Source organism: Etheostoma spectabile, chromosome 11 (genome assembly GCF_008692095.1).
Source record: "Etheostoma spectabile isolate EspeVRDwgs_2016 chromosome 11, UIUC_Espe_1.0, whole genome shotgun sequence".
In the NCBI taxonomy this organism is placed as follows: domain Eukaryota; kingdom Metazoa; phylum Chordata; class Actinopteri; order Perciformes; family Percidae; genus Etheostoma; species Etheostoma spectabile.
In genome coordinates this window covers 1,264,810-1,282,532 of record NC_045743.1, presented here as the reverse complement: position 1 = coordinate 1,282,532, position 17,723 = coordinate 1,264,810, and the positions used below count along the sequence as shown (strand labels likewise).

The following is a 17,723-nucleotide window of genomic DNA, read 5'->3' as shown; positions in this document are numbered from 1 at the left end:
AGTTGCGTATGTAGTGGTGAAATGATTAGTCTATCAATCTATTAGTGGATTCCAGGGCTAGGCTTTTTTGTTACTAGTGCCAATACAATACTGGACCTAACACCAACACTTTGAGAAATATGTACACTACTTAACTATTTTGATCATCTTTAAATAAAATTTAGTCCTTTTTTGGAAAGACTTTTTTGGGGCATTTTAAGCCTTTATTCGACAGGACAGCTGAAGACAGGAAATTGGGGGGAGAGAGGGGGAAACATATGCAGCAAAACATGGTAAGGACTGAGCCTTTGTACCAGGACGCCCCCAGTCACTTTTTTTAAAGCAAAAATGCCAGCTATAACAAACATAATTTTTTATGTAATATATTGAAAATTGACAAAACAAGCAATTTTGAAACGTCACCTTGAACTTTAGGAAGTTGTGATGGTAATTTATATTCCAACGTAATTTTAATGGACCAAGCCATTAATTAGTTAATCAATACTGAAAATAAATAGTAGCATCCCTACTTACACAGTTATGGACACTCGGTACTACAGAGGGCATTTTATAAAATTGTAAATCAAATACCTGGCTGTTACTTGGACAAACAAGCTATTTGAAGATGTCGCCTTCAGCTCTCACTGACCAGGATGGCTCATTTTCACTGACATTTTATTGATAAAGCAATTAATCAATTGATCAAAAAATAACCAACAGATATTCAATAGAGTTATACCAGCAGTCATTAGTTGCAGCCCTAGTCTCTTGGAAAATGTGTTTTCTTTTTCAAATCATTTTTCTTTTTCTTTTTTTTACTCTATGCTCCACACTTTCCCGCAGAACAATACATCTGTCATCTCTCTTTTTGAAGCACATCTATCTCCAGCCCACACTGTGGAAGTGTTTGCATTAGGCAAATGCTAGATACTCCCAAGACACCGGCAAGACTTGTTTTCTTCAAGCACAGCTTGCTTTGCTACCCATGATCTGACTTTAGCTTGTTGTTCTTTCTGCCTGTCCTGGTGTTCATTTACTTTATTTAAAAACTTTTTTATACCTGTCAACCCATCAACTGCGTGAACTGTCCTCCTCACCAGAGAGGAAATAAGGTATCATAAAACAGGAAACTGTGAGGAAGGCAGTAACTTCCCTTTGACACCTGGAGCTCATTGTACCATTCACAATCTCTCCAAAGCTTTTTTGGGATTGAATCCAGACTGTTGACCAACAGAATGGAGGAGAAACTAAACTCAAAAGGCATTGTCTGATGTTTTGGTGTCCACATTTTTCTTCAAAGACACTCCACTTTTTGACTCAGTTACTGTTTTTGTCTGGGAGAGAAATGCTATCATCTCTCTCTTCCTTCGCCAACAATTCCAGCATGCTAGAGAGTGTGCTAATGCTAAGCAGAGATTAAACTGAGCCAGATTCTTGCCAGGGGAGCTCGAGCGAGCCGGGTTCATCACTGCAGGACACACGGATCCGGTGCCAGGCTCTGTAGAGAAGCATTGTACTATTTGGCATATTTCACCACCATCGCAAATGGGCCGGTTCCAAATCGAAGCTCCAGCTGCAAGCTCATGGTGGACAGAGGGAGAGAGAGAGTGAAGCGCATATCACAGCGTGAGAACGGTCATCCCTGCCAAGGAAGAGGGCCACCAAGGCCAGAATGACACACTTTGAACAGATGACAGGCAACTGAGTGTTGGACAACAGGGATCCATCAGAGGGAAGGATGATCTCATACAGGAAGGGAGAACAGGACTGTGCTGCCCTGCTTCCATTCTTCTACAAATTTAGAACAGGCATAGGACATGGTAAGAAACAGGGTCTTGTCTTGATCAATGGGAATAGCAGAGCACAAACAAGCACAGCACGGATTAGGATTTGTGTTTTGTAATAATTAAATGGCATGCCGGGCTTCATCCTCTTTGCATGATGAACCCATCATTAATCCTTTACAAAAGGGACTCTGTTAACTTTGGCTTAATTCAGCGTTTTTGGCTCCAACCTTTTTTATATTTCATTTTAATGATTTCCCCAATCTTAAAGGTGCACCTCGCACAACCACCTTGGTGCATCAAGTATTTTTAGTTGGTGTACTAACCAAACAATATTTCACAAAAGTATAATAAAAGGTTTTATTGGTAATAGGGGCAAAGTTTCTATTGATTATAATAAGAAAGAATTGCTGAACACAAAGGACTTTTTCTCTCGATTTAAAAAAAATTGTAAACAGGTTGTAAAAAAACAAACAATGTTATCTACCATTTTATTTGATGGTCAAAAAGACAGGAAGCCTACTTCCAATAAAGGTCAAAGATGGAGTAGGATCTTGGTATGTAAACTGAAGATATTAACAGACTGTTGGGGTTTTAATGTTACTGCTTGTGTGTCCTGTTGTTTCTTTTCTAAAGTTTGGCTAACGACTTGTTTGAACCTGTCTGAACGTCAAACTGCTTAATAGGGGTTGGAATCACGATACACGGCTCACAATAACAATAATATCACAAAATCCCATTTGGATCGGAGTTCTCCATTTATGATCCTTGGTTCAGTTGGTTTCATTATTTCAACTTTTAAACGGCAGACCTTTTTATAATCATTGAAATCAGTTTCAGCCGTTTTAATTATTTACATGACAGCATGTATATCAGTGAGCGAGACAGAAAATGCATAGTTGTCTTCATATTGTGTGTTGTGAATTAGCGCTGAACGATTTTGGGGGAAAAAATGTAATGGCAAGTTTTCTGCCAGATATTGCAATTTTGATTTAAAAATCGCAATAAATGAAAAATCCACTGAAAAAGGACATTTCTTTTAACAGTCTGTGTTAGGCAACATTATTCCACTATGTATCTCGTGAAAAAAAGTAAATATAATAATGAAAAGAGGAATAAAAAATGTTAAACCAAACATTCAACGAAATTATTCACAATTAATTGTGGTCTTCACGATTAGCTATTACCATTCTTTCACATCACGATTAGGTTTGAAAACGTTTATTCGTTCAGCCCTTGTGAATGTACAAGGTTTACTGTCTTCCGGATCGATACTACTTTGTCATGTCACTAAACACAGTTATGCAAAGTTGTAATGCATCTTAAAACAAAAGTCTTTTTGGATATCATTTCTAAAAAATAAAGTCTACTTGAATGAGAGTCCTTGGCCACTTTGTACTGGTTTGGAGTTTCCTTGACATGATAGATTTTGTGATAATCTGTATGGGGTTTATTGACATTTTCCTCACAGCCTTTCACACTTGTGGCAATGTTTCAAAGGAGTAGCAGACTGGTTTTAAATCGGATGACTGAGCGTCATCTCCAGATACGTGTCGAGGTCACATCTGTTCCTAGTGTGGCCCAACCGGTGCCATCTGCCTTCATGAGTCAGCAGAATACGGCATTAAGTACCTGAAATTACCTGAAATACTGTCTGTCAACACAACCTTATTCATATAGTCCAAAACTGCGCTTGGAGCCATAATCGAATTTCACTTCTTTGAATTTATTAGCATCAGGCCTTTTCTCCAGCAAATATCTCCCTCCCTCTTTCTTTCTCTATTTAATGCATACATATACCTTGCTCTCAGAGAAGAGGAAGAGTACTCCATGTTGCACATAAAGCCTCACTGTAGCAAGTGTGAATTATGTGTAGGTAGTTAGCTAGACGTACATATGTATTTCCTTTCCAACTTTGGTCTTTTTTCAATTACAGAAATAAACCTCTGTACAACAGAGCGTTTTGGTATGCTTACAGGCTGTACAGTGTATCTTGTAATCAGCATTGTATTCCCATAACAGATGTACTGTATGTGTTTGCCTACTGTAACTAATGAATGGAGCTGGCAGCCTTGAGATAGATAGATAGATAGATATATATATATATATATATATATATATATATATATATATATATATATATATAGCACTGAACATGTGAGACTGATCCCATGAAATGTTAATGCAGTTATGTCTCTATAAATGCAGCATATTCTCTCTCCCTTTTCTTAATTCAATTCAGTGAAACTTTATTGGACATTGGGACCAAAAACATGTTGACAAAGCATATTTTTTACACAGAATTAAGTGTATAATACACAATGAATATAAATAATGTTAGCAGTACAAAGAATATAACAAGCATTTACTGAACAGAAGCAAAATTATGTACATTACATAAAGACGCAAGACAAATACCTTGGTGGGGAAGTTTTAGGCAGCTGTATATATTCTACTAGTTCTGTCACGTCAACAGTTTCACAAGAAGTTTAAATTTTAATTTGAAAGTTTTCAGTGCTAGCCCATTCCAATAGCTAATTGGTGAAAGCTTTTAATTTTCTACAAAACTTTGCATTTCTCGCTGAAGTGACTGTATGAATAGTTTGTTTTAGATTATTTGAAATTTTGACCTATCTTTTATTTTTTATTTTTTTATCTCTCAGAGACTCAGAGGGCCGTAAGCTCTGTAAGAAAGTGAAGGTGGACCCGAGCTCCAAACGCGGAGGAGCAGAGCTGCTGCATTACAAGTGAGTGAACGCAAGCTCAGCTGACACTTTTCCAGACCTTAGTCCTTTCTGGAAATTAATACAGTGTCCGTAGCTTAAAAAGCATGTTTTTCACCATTTACTCGTTTTGTGAGCACTGTGCCTGGTGTGTCTTGCAGAGATGGGATGTTCCACACAGAGTACAACCGGCCCGCCACCTTCAAAGTGAGTGCCCAGCCGAAATCCTGCTAAGCTTTTCAGCTCATGTGCAGCACAGTTGGTTTCTTTGTGTGTGTCTAGTATTAACTAATGACTTCACTTTCAGTATTAATTATTTTGTCAGTCATTAACCATATTATACTTGTGTGTGTGTGTGTGTGTGTGTGTGTGTGTGTGTATAAGCTATAAGTGCATTGTTTTTTACTGTTATGATGTTATCATTCTGCTTGCTAGTGTTTTGCCCATAAGTCTTTGCCTGGCAGATGGACAGGTCTGTGAAACAATAAAACACCAAAAGTCTCAGTGTAAACCATTAACAAGTAATCCTGATAATACGATCCCAATCATTTAATATTCTGCCTGTGTCTGCTGAATAAAATATTTCCTGCTGTTGCCTCAGAAGACATATGGTTCAATACATTTGCAGGAATTTTACCAAGCCCATTACTGGACACTTAAATGTATTAAAATAGATTAGACACCTCTTGGATGGACGAACATGTTGGTCTGTATGAGCGTCCATCTGGGACAGCCTACAGCGTACTCCACTAACTTTAGGTGTGACTTCAGGTGTAAATCATCACCAATCACTCAGGTGTTTATTGGATCAAGTGTTTCCTTTGTATAGACTAACAGGTTGGTCATTCTGAATTTTCTTTTCTTTTTTGAACTATTCAGTCCATGGTGACGTTCTTGAAAGACCCATTGGGACCTCCACTGTGGGAGGAGAACCCTGAGGCAAAAGACATCGTCCACATAGAGACAGAAAAAGTAAGTAGTGACCAAAACAACCTTTTGAGCTACCTTCAAAATAAAGGGGCTTTGGCATCGCTTTTTTTTTAAAGTATCTAGAACATTAACGTTGATGTACAGTTTACTGCTATGAGAAGACAGATGCAGGGTCCACCTCTCCTCTCCTGTTGAGGAAGTTGACACAGCAGCATGTCAACCAACACAAAACCCCACACCTAAAAGTAACATTTAACAACATTATCATCAAAAAACTGCTCGGAGTTGTTCATGAAGTCTATTAACGCAGCCTGAAAAACGTTTACAGGCCTCTCTTGTCCAGCCAAGTCAGATGGTACTTGTATCAACCCCAACACATTCATCCACGGCCTGACAACCTGGGACACTCATAGATACACTGTAGATGTACAGCATTTTGAAAGCCCTTTAAGTTAATGAACAGCAGTTCTGTCTTGTTTTTGCCTGCTGACCCACTCGTCTGGAGGCTAATTGAAGGTGTCAACAACGGATTGGGCTGAATGTGGGTCTTTTTAGGAAGTAGTTGAGCTCATGAAAGTGGCGACGAGGAGGCGGAGAATTAGCTGGTATAGGGAATGATCTTCATGCTGTCCAAAAAAGAAAGTCATTGTTTTTCCTTACTTTGCTGATGTGACGACTCTGTGCAATGTACACAGCCTAATAGATTGCTGAAAAAGCAAAGATTGTGGTTTGCTCATTATTTTAGAGATCCGTTTGCTAAACAGAGAGGTTCGTTAGGAAACCTACCATTAGGCAAGCTGTCAGAGGAATCAAGCCGCTGTATGTCATCAACACCATGCTTGAGTCAACATTAGTGATGTTTTTTTTCGGGGACAAATTCAGCCATATTATGCACTGTACGTACAGTATATTTTGTTAATAGATTTAAAAGCTTCTTAATCATTATTTTTGCCTCCCTCTCTCTGTCTCACTCTTTTTAAGGACTTCAGGAAGTTGCTGAAGAAAGAGGAGAGGCCGATCCTTTTAATGTTCTATGCTCCCTGTGAGTCCTTTTGATTATCATAGTGTTCAGTAGCTCACAGAAACAAGGACGAGTGATGCTCTCCGTTCTACACTGCTTGAACATATTGTTATCAGAAGACTGTGTGCCAGAAGAAACTTACAACAGAAATTATTGCCCCAGAACTATGATAAACGTGCCATTATAAGATGCCCCAATTGAAAAGAGAGCATATAGTATGTGAATTACGTGAGTAGTCTGGGGCATACAGTACTTGGCAATACTATCATTATCAGTACATTAGTATTTTCATCACTGATTCATCTCTAAATTATTTTTTTAAACTAAATCATTTTGTAAAATATCAGAAAATTGTTAAAATCAACCACCCTCTGTTACCAAGGTGACGTCACATTGCTTGTTTTGTTCCACCAAAGGACCAAACACAAATAGATTCAGTTTGTGATAATATGAAACTAAAAAAAGCAACAAATCCTCACAATTTAGGAAGTGGAAATAGTAAGTGTTTTCCTCCATTTTTCCCTGGGTAAATGAATGACACAATTGATTGAACAAATGAATTGACACTAAATTCTGATGGCCAAGTGATTAACTTAGTTTTTGCTTCAAAATCGACTTCAAAACAAAATAGTGGTTTGTCAGTGAGAAGTTCTATAGTAAAGATTTAATATGTGATGTTCCCTGCATTGTGCTTAGTTAATGTAGTCGGAGGGTTTTCAGTACAGCACGTCTTTCACAGCAGATAACACACTGCAAGATGCTATTGACAAAAAAACAATTCCTGTGGCAGGTGATGGGAGATTTTTTGTCAGTCGTATCGATGCTGTCAGAGTGATGGTTCCCATCGAGTTCTCTGTAATGACCTCTGTTGTTCTGTTTTGTATTTATGTTGCAGGGTGCGGCGTTTGTAAGAGAATGCAGCCCATTTTTCAGCAAGCGGCAACAGAGACCAAAGGGAAATATGTAAGTCAGCTGAAATTTCCCCCTGCACACTCTTTTATTGCATTAACTGATCTCTGATCTTTCTCTGATATTTGCAGATTAGATCCACAGTGCATGTGTGGATTGTTATCTTGGCAATCTGCGAAAGTACAGTCTGTATGCCTGGCCTAAGAAAAGGCCGTCCCTGGTTGTATTTCCTGAAAAACTTCTCACAAGTACAATGCCATAGCAATCTTTGCCCCGTAGGTTTTACTTTAGCAGGATAATAACTTGAATGGCATTTAAAGGCAATTCGGAAGCCCTGATCCCCTCACTGCTGGACCTGATTCATGCTTTATCTGTATTATGGTTTATATTGATCCACCAGAGCAATTTTAGTAGTTTATCCAAAAGCCTAACAATTTTGACAAACAATCGGTTTTAATAGTTTTGGTGCTTTATATTATTGTACACGTGTAATCAGTGACTGTATTAAAAGGGTTTCTTACTTGATTTTTAGCTGGCACCTGCAACCACAATTAGGGCTAATGTCCTTCCAGCTGAAGTTTACAACCTCTGTATAGATTAAATGTCAGTTTAGGCTGCCCAGTCTTTGTGTTCACCACCTAACTTTTCCTTTCTCTGTTTTCCTCCCCTTTTCTCCTCCTTCCTTGTCTCCCGGGTCCCCTAAAGACCCATGTTGTCAGTTTGCTGACAAGCAGTATTACAATAACAAGCAAAGTTGTGGGTGGGGGGGAAGAGAGCTGTGTTGCCAGCTGTTGTAATGGTTTTAACAGCATTGGAGTGATGCATTCTTAAAAGCAACCAGCGCCATATGTGATCATCTAGGGAAACAAATGCCTTGTGTTCATAAACACTTCTCCTTGAGCACCAGAAGAAAAATTATCTAAAAAAAAAACGTCTTGTACATTGAGAGCAGAGAAAGGCAGCTGCCTGAAGACTCGTGTTTGCCTCACACAAAGCAGGGAATTTAAGACAAGATAATTAACTGCATGTTTGTTTGATTATCAAGCATCCTTCTAAGTAGTGAAAATGTAAGCCTCTTAACTGGAAATTAACTTGTGTGTGTGTGTGGTGTGTGTGTGTGTGTGTGGTTTTGTTGTGTGGTGTGTGTGTGTGTGTGTGTGTGTGTGTGTGTGTGTGGGTGTGTGTGTGTGTGTGTGTGTGGTGTGTGTGTGTGTGTGTGTGTGTGTGTGTTTGGAAGGTGTAAAGTCAATGCCTGAGGTGTAGCATCTAGTCAGGCAGGAATAGCTGGTAAAAACTCAGATTATCTGTGGAGTTGTTATGATTTTATAATTTCCGTTTTAGGTTTATTTAGTATTATCTCTCAATAACAATTCTGATCTTAACTTCATACCGGGATATTGTTTGAGAACACTGTCAACTTTCAATACGTAGAGAAGAGACAGAGAGCTTGCCATGACTCATGGACATTTCTAAAGCTCTTTCTGGCTAGCTTTGAACAGTGTGTTGTACAATACTTCCTCAAAGGGAACCTGGGGATTTGTAGCTGTTTTATTCATATTAAAGAAATGTCTGTATTAGTAAAATATTTTCACTCTTCCATGATTTATTTACTTGGTTCAGGCATTAGATTTGTCTCTTAACTGTGTCAAAGTATTACCTTACACCGGGAGACTGACTGACTTATGTTATGTTCTACTTATTGACTAACAATTTGTCCCATAGTGAAATATTTTAAGTATTACTTATAGGACTTTAGTGAAAATGTATGAATATTGCTAACATAACCTTGCTGCAATCATGCTTAATGTTAACATTGTACATTGTTATAGTTATATGTATACATGGTAACACGCTAAAGCATTAAATGCTAAACAGTTTTTATGCTAACTGAGCTAATGTCGGCACGTTAACAAACTAGGATTTCAAATATTTCATGCTGACTGAACGTAAGCTAACTATGAGCATTTTAAGATGCTTAACATTCATATACCACACTAAAATTCAAAATGGTAAATGCAAAATGTCAGCAATTTAGCATCAAATATAAGCTGAATGTTTAGGTGATATTAGCTTAGAATTAGCCTTTCTAAAATGGCCACTGTAAATACTTTATATTTAGGTAAAAACATAGTTGTGCAAGTGTGCAACATTTAGCCTTATATCTTTTAGTCCATCCGACCATTTTGTTTCTTGGTGTGAAATGAACAGGCCAGCCTCTCGGTGGCTAGTTTGGTTGTAGACTTTTAGAAACAGGTGCAATAACTATTAAAATTGTCTAAATCTTTTAAGATGCTAACAAGTTTGTTACACCTAATGAAAGGTGGTTCTTGTGTACATTTTTAACGTGTTAATCAGATCTATAGTCGCGTGCCTATTTCAGAACAGCTTGAGTTAATTTCCCATGTTCCATTTTATTTAAATTGAAATTTCAATAAAAACTAGATCCCAAAAAGTTATTCATGGATTACACCCCACTTATTAACAATCATTTTACCAATGATGTTTCACAGTGCAGTCTCTTTTCATATTTTGAGTAATCCATCTTTTTGTTTTGAAGCCCTCTGATCAGGACTAACATGTTTGGTGTTTCATGTCCTTTATCTTTTTTTCTTGTCTCTCTGCCTTCACTTTTCTTTACCTCCCTGACAACCCACGCCTCATTTGCCCCTTTTATTTAATTTTTGTACTAAGGTACTGGCGGGGATGAATGTGCACCCAGCTGAGTTTGACGGCCTCAAGCAGGAGTACAACGTCAAAGGATACCCGACCTTCTGCTACTTTGAGTGAGTCGAGTCCTCTCATCCGTCTCACTTAAGGCTCAGCCCACACTTTCAAGGCTTAGAACATCAAGTAGGGCCACTTCAAACGGAAAAGTGCAAACACCAACAGACATAGTGGTGAACTTACCACTTGAAATGGTGGCCCTTGAGGTTCAGAACTGGCTTCTACCAGGTAAAAAGGAGAAAGTTTCTGAGAAGCTTTGGGATCCTCAAGTAATCCCTTTGAAAAAAGTAACCTCACAGGAGTGTGGTCAAGGATGTTGTATGCAGCTAGGTGCCACTGTAAGGTAGTGACATAGACACACAGGTGGTTCTGTAGAGTTGGCTATGAATTGGAGCTGAAATAATTAGTCAGTTAGTCGACAGTAATGTTTTTCTACCAGAGCTCACTGCTTCAGTAACCACAATGTGCTAATGTAACTACTCCATTGAAAAGATTGGAGGGGCTGCATTTTTTCATGCACTCTTGTTGTCTGTTGTCTAGGAAAAATATTATATTATGGAGCTGGGGGAGGGGGATAATATTCAGAGAAAGAAACTCTCAAAACACAAATTAAAGTATTAAATTTACGAGAAAAAAAACCTATGATGTTCTCTGAGGTTGAAGGTTGAAGTTTTGCTGGTTGGATCAACCTCATTGTACAGCAGACGCTGCTGCTTGCCGTGGGAAAGATTTTTATCTGGGACTTGGGATGGAAATTATATTTAAACTACTAACAATCTTGTATCGCATCAAATCACAGCAGAACTTCTAAAAATCTAAATGATTTAGTCCCATTAAATGATTAAAAGGCCATGTTAAAATGCCATTTAACTCAAAAATGTAACTGCCACATGTGACCTGTTCCTTTCCTCTATGTGTGATGCTTGTTTGTTTGTGTTGACTCTGCTGTATTTCTGTCTAAATTGTAACTGCTGCGCCGTCTTGGCCCAGGTCTCCCTCGGAAAAGAGATTTCAATCTCAAGGGACTTCCTGGTTAAATAAAAGTTAAATAAAAACAATAAATAAAACATCATGTTGCTCATCACAGCCATACATAGGCCAGCTCCAGTTAGACATGCAGTGGGAACAGATACCTGCTCCCTTCAAGAGAGTCACCAGCGTAAAGAAAATGCCTTACAGCACTAAGGGCACCATTGGACACAAGTGTTGATATTTACATTCCCAGCACCCAGCACAAACTCGGTTGGTGCGTACTTCACTGCATTGTCATTTCAAAGTCTAGCATTTTTAATTATTAATATGCCAGACTAAGTAAAGGCTCTTAATACACTGCGCCAATATTTTTTTCCATCTTGAAGAACACCTTAAGGCCACATGTGACTGTGTGACACATGTTTTCTGTGGTCTTGGTGTTTCATTTTTGTGTTTGAAAGACATGTATGCTGGTGGTATTCTAAGAATTTCAGTTTACTGCTCAGCCCTAGTGTTGCATATACATAAATAACACAGTAGAGGATGAGTGTGTCTGACTGATGGACACACACACACACACACACACACACACACACACAAACACACACAAACACACACACACACACAAACACACACACACACACACACACTCCGCACTATACTCATATTTAGAGTGTTCTCAACTGTGTGCTGGTGTTTCGTTGCTCCCGCTCTGTTCTCCACGTCTTTCTCTTCCTGCTCCAGCTTTATCAGCCCCAGTTTCACATTAAACACTCTCATTCCAGTCTGCCCTTTTAATTAGACCGGGACTGATTAAGTGCCTCTGTGGTTAGTCAATGTGTGTGTGTGTTTGACCTCTTCCTGCATGTGTGTATATCTTGTGTGTGTGTGTGTGTGTGTGTGTGGGGGGTGGGGCAGTCTGTTAGCTTGGAGCGCATTACTGTCAGCACACGGCTAGCTAACGACCATCTGAGCCCATTGGCTTCCGTAATGAGCCGCTCACTGATAAACAGCAGCTTATCACTGCAGGGTAAGTCGGCATCAACACCGCTGGAGTTATCTCGCCATTGCACCCGCTGTAAGACCAAGTGTTCAAGGTCTTTTACCTTTTTAGTCCTGCAGATTAAGAAAGCTTACTACCCAAAACAGAAGCAACACCTCAACTTTCTATCAATAACAAACATGAAAGGGAAACTATTTCAGCTTCTTTGTCCTTGCTGTGTCCTTTAACCAGGTAAAACATCTAAGTCTGTCAGGCAAATGACATTTATTTGACTTTTCCTTAACTTGATTTTCTTAAAGTTTCAGTGTATTTTACAGCAGCAGAGATAAAGCAAGTGAATATAGAGGTCATAAATCTCACTGATTGAATTCCAAGCAGCTTCTCTCCTCCACAGTAGTCAGTTCACTTAAAATGCAATTTTTAAGCTCAAAATCCAGTGTGTGTAATCATCTATCACCTTTACTATTGTCCGCCCTGTATCTCTGGAACTGAAACTGCGATCGTCGCCACCCTCAATGTTTGCAGAATTTCACTGGCCAGAGCCAGTTACTATTGACACTGATCCTTCCGCCCCGGGCTTCTTAGCCTTCAGTTAGTCACAGCGAACAGCAGAGTAGATAAACTCATTCCTGTGAAGGAAATCTGCTTTAGTTTTGAATCTTTTCAGACTGTGGATCTGAGGAGATGTTTCCAGCTCATTTCAAATGCATTACGACAAGTCACTGGCAGTTCTGATGAGCACTTTTAAGCTGACATGCAGAATACACAGAGGAAAGAGTATCAATAATTTGTTGAACTTTTCATCAGAGCCATTTGTCAGCTCTTCATGGCTTTGAGCTGGTCTGCCTCTCAAAGGTCTGACCGAGCTCTTTTGTCTTAGAAACTGGGTTATGTTATGTTTGCTATGATTGTGTTCAGGATGCTTTTTTTTCCCCCATCACACATGACCTGGATTACTCGGTTTATGTTTCCAGTGTATGTTCTGCAGGAAGTGAGGAGGAATCAAACCTCACTACTTTGAGGTCTGAGTTGAGTTTGAGTTTCCTCAGTGTCAAGTATCAATAACTCAAAGTTGTTATAGAAGAATCTTATCTTAGGCTTGCTTGTTGATGTCATTACTTTGAAGAACTTCAGTTTAGATTGTATGCCTTATTTTGTTGAAATAACAATAAATGCCGTTTTATATAATGTAATAAATAAGATTAGGCGGACAGCTTTTGCCCTCTCTGTCTAAACAATTTGGTGCATTTAAAAAAATGTTGGGGGCAAACATTTTAATTAATTTATAAAAATGCTGATTTTTGTTTTTGTGAAATGATACAGTATGGCATACACCACCTTGTGCCAACATGAATAAATAAAAAACACACTGTTGCTATTAGCGGCGCATTTATATGTAACAGCGCTGTTTGTGTGAGTGTATGTTGAAGATGGAAATGGAAATTTAATTAAAATAAAATGATGGCTTAATCTAGGATTACAATATTAACCTAAACTGGTAAAGATATAAAGAGATTTCCAAATCTGATCACGTTTTTAGGGGCATTCTGGGATTTCTTGGGGTATTCTTTTGCCCTTCATCACTCTGAATTTCTGACTCTGACTACTTCTGTGTACAGGCAGTGAGTATATACTCAGTAGACAGATTTTTCAATGGTGTATTCCTTGAAAATAGAAAAAATATATGTGAAGTAAGGATACAGTGAAGTAAGGTTTTACAAAAATGTTTTGTGTCAAATGAAAGATATCATATTGGCTGAACTCCTTTAACAGTACCAGGCCATATGTGTGTCCATTGCTGACGGATGGTTTAGATCTCATCTTGTTCTTGTGCTCTGCTGTCTTTTAGGAAGGGGAAGTTCCTTTACCACTATGAAAACTACGGAGCCACAGCTAAGGATATGGCAGACTGGATGAAGAAGTAAGTATGGTGCTAATCACGTCTCCCACTGAAGATGCATTTAGACTTATTAAAGTGCAGACTTCAGATGTTTTAGCTGAAGAACTAAGAACAGAGCTTTCAAACTACATTTTGCCTTTTGTCTCCTACAATAAGTAAACAGCTTTTATTTCTCACCGTAAATGTCTGGCATCAGTCTTTCCTTTCGCTGTGGTTTCATCACACCTTTTCTTGTCCCTCCTAACCCTCACTCACCTTACCAAGGTGTCATCAATCTACACCTGCTTGGTTCTTGTCTCATTTTTCTTTCTCACCTTGCATCACCCTTTCTGCCTGTAACCCGGTGTCTCCCACCATGGCTTGGCTCTCCTGCTTCCTGTTTCCCCTCCATCTCTCGTTTCCATCTGTGTTAAGGGCCTGGCTGGAAAGCCATGACTGGTCACAAGATTGCAAGACGAGGTTACAGCAGCCCTTTCACAGCTATCACAGGAAACGGAGGCAGACTGGCAAAGGCTGTATTCTAGCTACACTCTCTTTAGCCAAGAGACATAACAACTCCCTCCCGGGTCCTAAGACTTCACTGCTTTATCCATTCTACTGATTTGGAGCCCAGCAGTATAATTTAGAAGTGGTGCCAAGCCTTGCAATCAGGCAATCAAGTTGACAGAATTGGTTTCCATGTTTCAAATTAAGGGATAATCTTGATAATAGTTACACCTCGTATTTCAGTGAAAAAAGTGGTTGATAGTGACAGAGGTTAAACAGTTTTGCACAAAACAAACAATTGGAATGGATGGACTGCCCTTCATTTACACATAAATATCTTCTGTATGGTAAAAAGATGAAAGACTGGTCTAGATGAGGAAAAGCTGTTTTTGCACTAAACCTTGAAGGGATTTTCAGAAAGGTCTAATTTGCTGCGTTTCTATTTTTTAGTCGTGGTGTCCATTGTGCTCTCTTTTTGTAGCACTCTACCTCAGATTTGTTAATCTCCTCCCCCCATTTATCACCCCTACCTTGCCTCCCAAGTGTTGATTAAGTTTCTGATGTTCAGATTCAGCAGCTGTTTTTTTTTTTTAGCCAACAGGAACAAGAGTTACTCTCGTTTCACGCCGTTTGCTTGCTTTTTGTACGTTTCACATCAAAACATCTCTTGACATGCAGTGTATACTAATTCCCATTTTTCCTTTCCTACTCTAGATTAAAGGCAAATGTGAAAACAGAAGTAGAGGTAACAGAAGTAGTGGTTATCAAATCTGTCCTCTGCAGCAGTGTCACACCAATAATGGGGTAGCATACGGTTGGTATTGTTGTATAGAGGAAGCCCAGGACAGAACTGCCAATGATGTTGCAGCAGTGTTCCTACTAGTGATCTATATGCAGTACCCTAGTTGCACAATCCGTGTGTGTGACTGCGTGCCCTTGTTTACATCTGTGTCCACTCGTTCTTGGCATTGCAGCGTGCTCTGTCATCAAGGCGGGGCTGCTCTGGTCCAGATGTGTGTGTGTGTGTGTGTGTGTGTGACATATTGGGTGGAGAGTGGACTACAGCTGTGTCTGATTTTTGCTCCATACAGATTGCACGCTTGAATGTCTCTTCTTTTTACAATGTCCCTCACCTCTGTTGCCCTTGCTGTATCCCCTTCCTGTTTTAGCCCTCAGCCCCCCCAGGCAAAGACCCCCGAGGTGCCGTGGACGGAGACAGACTCCCCAGTCTTCCACCTGACCGATGAGTCCTTTGACAGCTTCCTGGAAGAACATCCTGCAGCCCTGGTCATGTTCTATGCACCCTGTGAGTAAGAAAACAAGTTGAAAAAGAGCAGGGCTGCAACCAAATTATTTTGTTCATAATCACTCAACCAGGGATTTGATCCATACCATGTAATAATAACTATCACAAGAACCCAGAGTCGATATCTTTAAATTGCTGTTTTTCTTTTACAACAATCAGTCGTAAAACCAAAATGATATTAAAGTTACATAAAATAGACTAAGGCTACGTTTGCACGTGGGCGACTATTTTCATATACAGACATTTCAACCTATCCGGTTTAAAAAATAACACGTACTTGTGTATTTATCCTGTCAATTCCATTAAGAACATGCCTAACCTGTAGGTGGCAGTGTAACGAGAAGCTCAAGCCCACGTTAGACAATCAGAATCCCAACAAATGACTTCCTCTCGCTCTTCTCTGCCTCACTTCATCGGCTGCCTGAACCTCCGTTTGTCTCAGTTTACATGCAAACGTGCAAACAAAGATTTCCAAAATCTTTCAGAGGCGAATTCTCCGTTTGCGTGTAAACAAAGGGCAATGTCTCCATTGGTCAAAATAACCATGTACGTGTAAACAGGTCCTAAAGCGGAACAGAAACTGAAACCGGACAACATTTGGCATGTTTAAAGAGTAACTTATAATGATAAATTATTAATTAATTATCAAAGTGTTGATTTATTTTCAGTAGATTGACTAAAACATTATACAGCTAATCGTTTCTGGACCAAATAGAGAGTGAAACTACTGTGCCAGTTCTAGGTAGAGGCAGAATAAGATTGTAGTATTACTGGTAACAAATCACTAGTAGATTCGTTGGGGACCAATTTCAGCTGTGGATTAATACACATTTGGTGATGTATGTATATACAGCAGCAGGACGCTGTATGTGGGATGGACTCAGAATTGTCATTGTCATCCAGTACAATGCGGTGATGTGTTTTTAATAGTTTTTGGCACTCTTTGCACAGATAAATAAGATTATATATCAAACTTTGGATTCAGAGACATTACTTTTTAGTTGGATAAATTCATTGTTAGGTTTGGTATTTCCATGGAATGTATTGACAACTAAAAAAAGAAAAAAGAAAAATTGTACCAGCCTTGTCCTTTAGCAACCCCCTTTTCACCATCAGAAATACATGGCAAGTCTTCAGAAAAGTAGTTTCAATTGCAAAATATGTGCCGCCGCGTGTCAGAGGAGCTTCACATTCTTTCCTGCTGTGTAAAACATTGTTTTGCAGATTCTCTCAGGCAGAGCTGTTATTTAGTCACGCAGACACCATCACAGTTTCACTGTCATGCTCAAGTATTAACAGTCAGAGACTTGAAATGAAAAACAAACCAAAAGACAAGCTGGCAGCATTAGCTTTTTGGATAATACTATTGCGCACAAGCTCATCTTCCACAGCAGAATACTTCATTGTTACCATATGGTTTTACGTAGACCTGCCTGTCGTTTTTATTCACGCACCATACTCTTGTTACACAGAACTTTGTAAACATGCCCTATTTTGTCAGTGGGTTAGATTTCTTTTCCAGTTCCAGATTGCTTTGCTCTGGTCCAGCCGTCCTCAGGCGTGCTGCATGTGAGGGAGTTGTCCAAATAGGATTTGGCATGTTGGTCAATGTGACCCATAGCTGTGAAATCATGCAAATATATTCACGCATTAAAAAAACGCATTCTGAGTGGAACAGCTACATGACACGATCTAAATCGTGTTGCAACCTTTTTGTGGACCTTTTGTTTATTTTCTTTTCAGCTTACTCTTTACTTCTGACTACATCACCCCCTACTATTCACCTCCTCATCCTTTCTCCTTTTCTCTACCTGTCCAGCTGCTCCCTTTCCCTTCTGTGCTCATCCCTATCTCCACGCTGTAAAAATACATAAATAAATAAGAAGACTTTTTTTTTTTTTCTCTAGCTTTCCCCATAATGATGATCCATTGTTTTCAAAATTCCATTACATTACACCGCTGCTGAGTTGTCAAACCTCCAGATTG

The 17,723-nt window shown here is 39.2% G+C and overlaps 1 protein-coding gene across 1 annotated transcript in view; it reads left to right on the top strand.

The window, feature by feature from the left end:
• The window catches only part of pdia5 (protein disulfide isomerase family A, member 5), a 53,249-nt gene that overhangs the window by 14,430 nt on the left and 21,096 nt on the right, over nt 1–17,723 (top strand). Inside the window, exons 4-11 of the mRNA XM_032528879.1 lie at nt 4,427–4,510; nt 4,648–4,693; nt 5,366–5,458; nt 6,398–6,458; nt 7,333–7,400; nt 10,038–10,129; nt 13,895–13,966; nt 15,601–15,737. Coding sequence (XP_032384770.1) covers nt 4,427–4,510; nt 4,648–4,693; nt 5,366–5,458; nt 6,398–6,458; nt 7,333–7,400; nt 10,038–10,129; nt 13,895–13,966; nt 15,601–15,737 — 653 coding nt within the window. The remainder of the gene's footprint in view (nt 1–4,426; nt 4,511–4,647; nt 4,694–5,365; nt 5,459–6,397; nt 6,459–7,332; nt 7,401–10,037; nt 10,130–13,894; nt 13,967–15,600; nt 15,738–17,723) is intronic.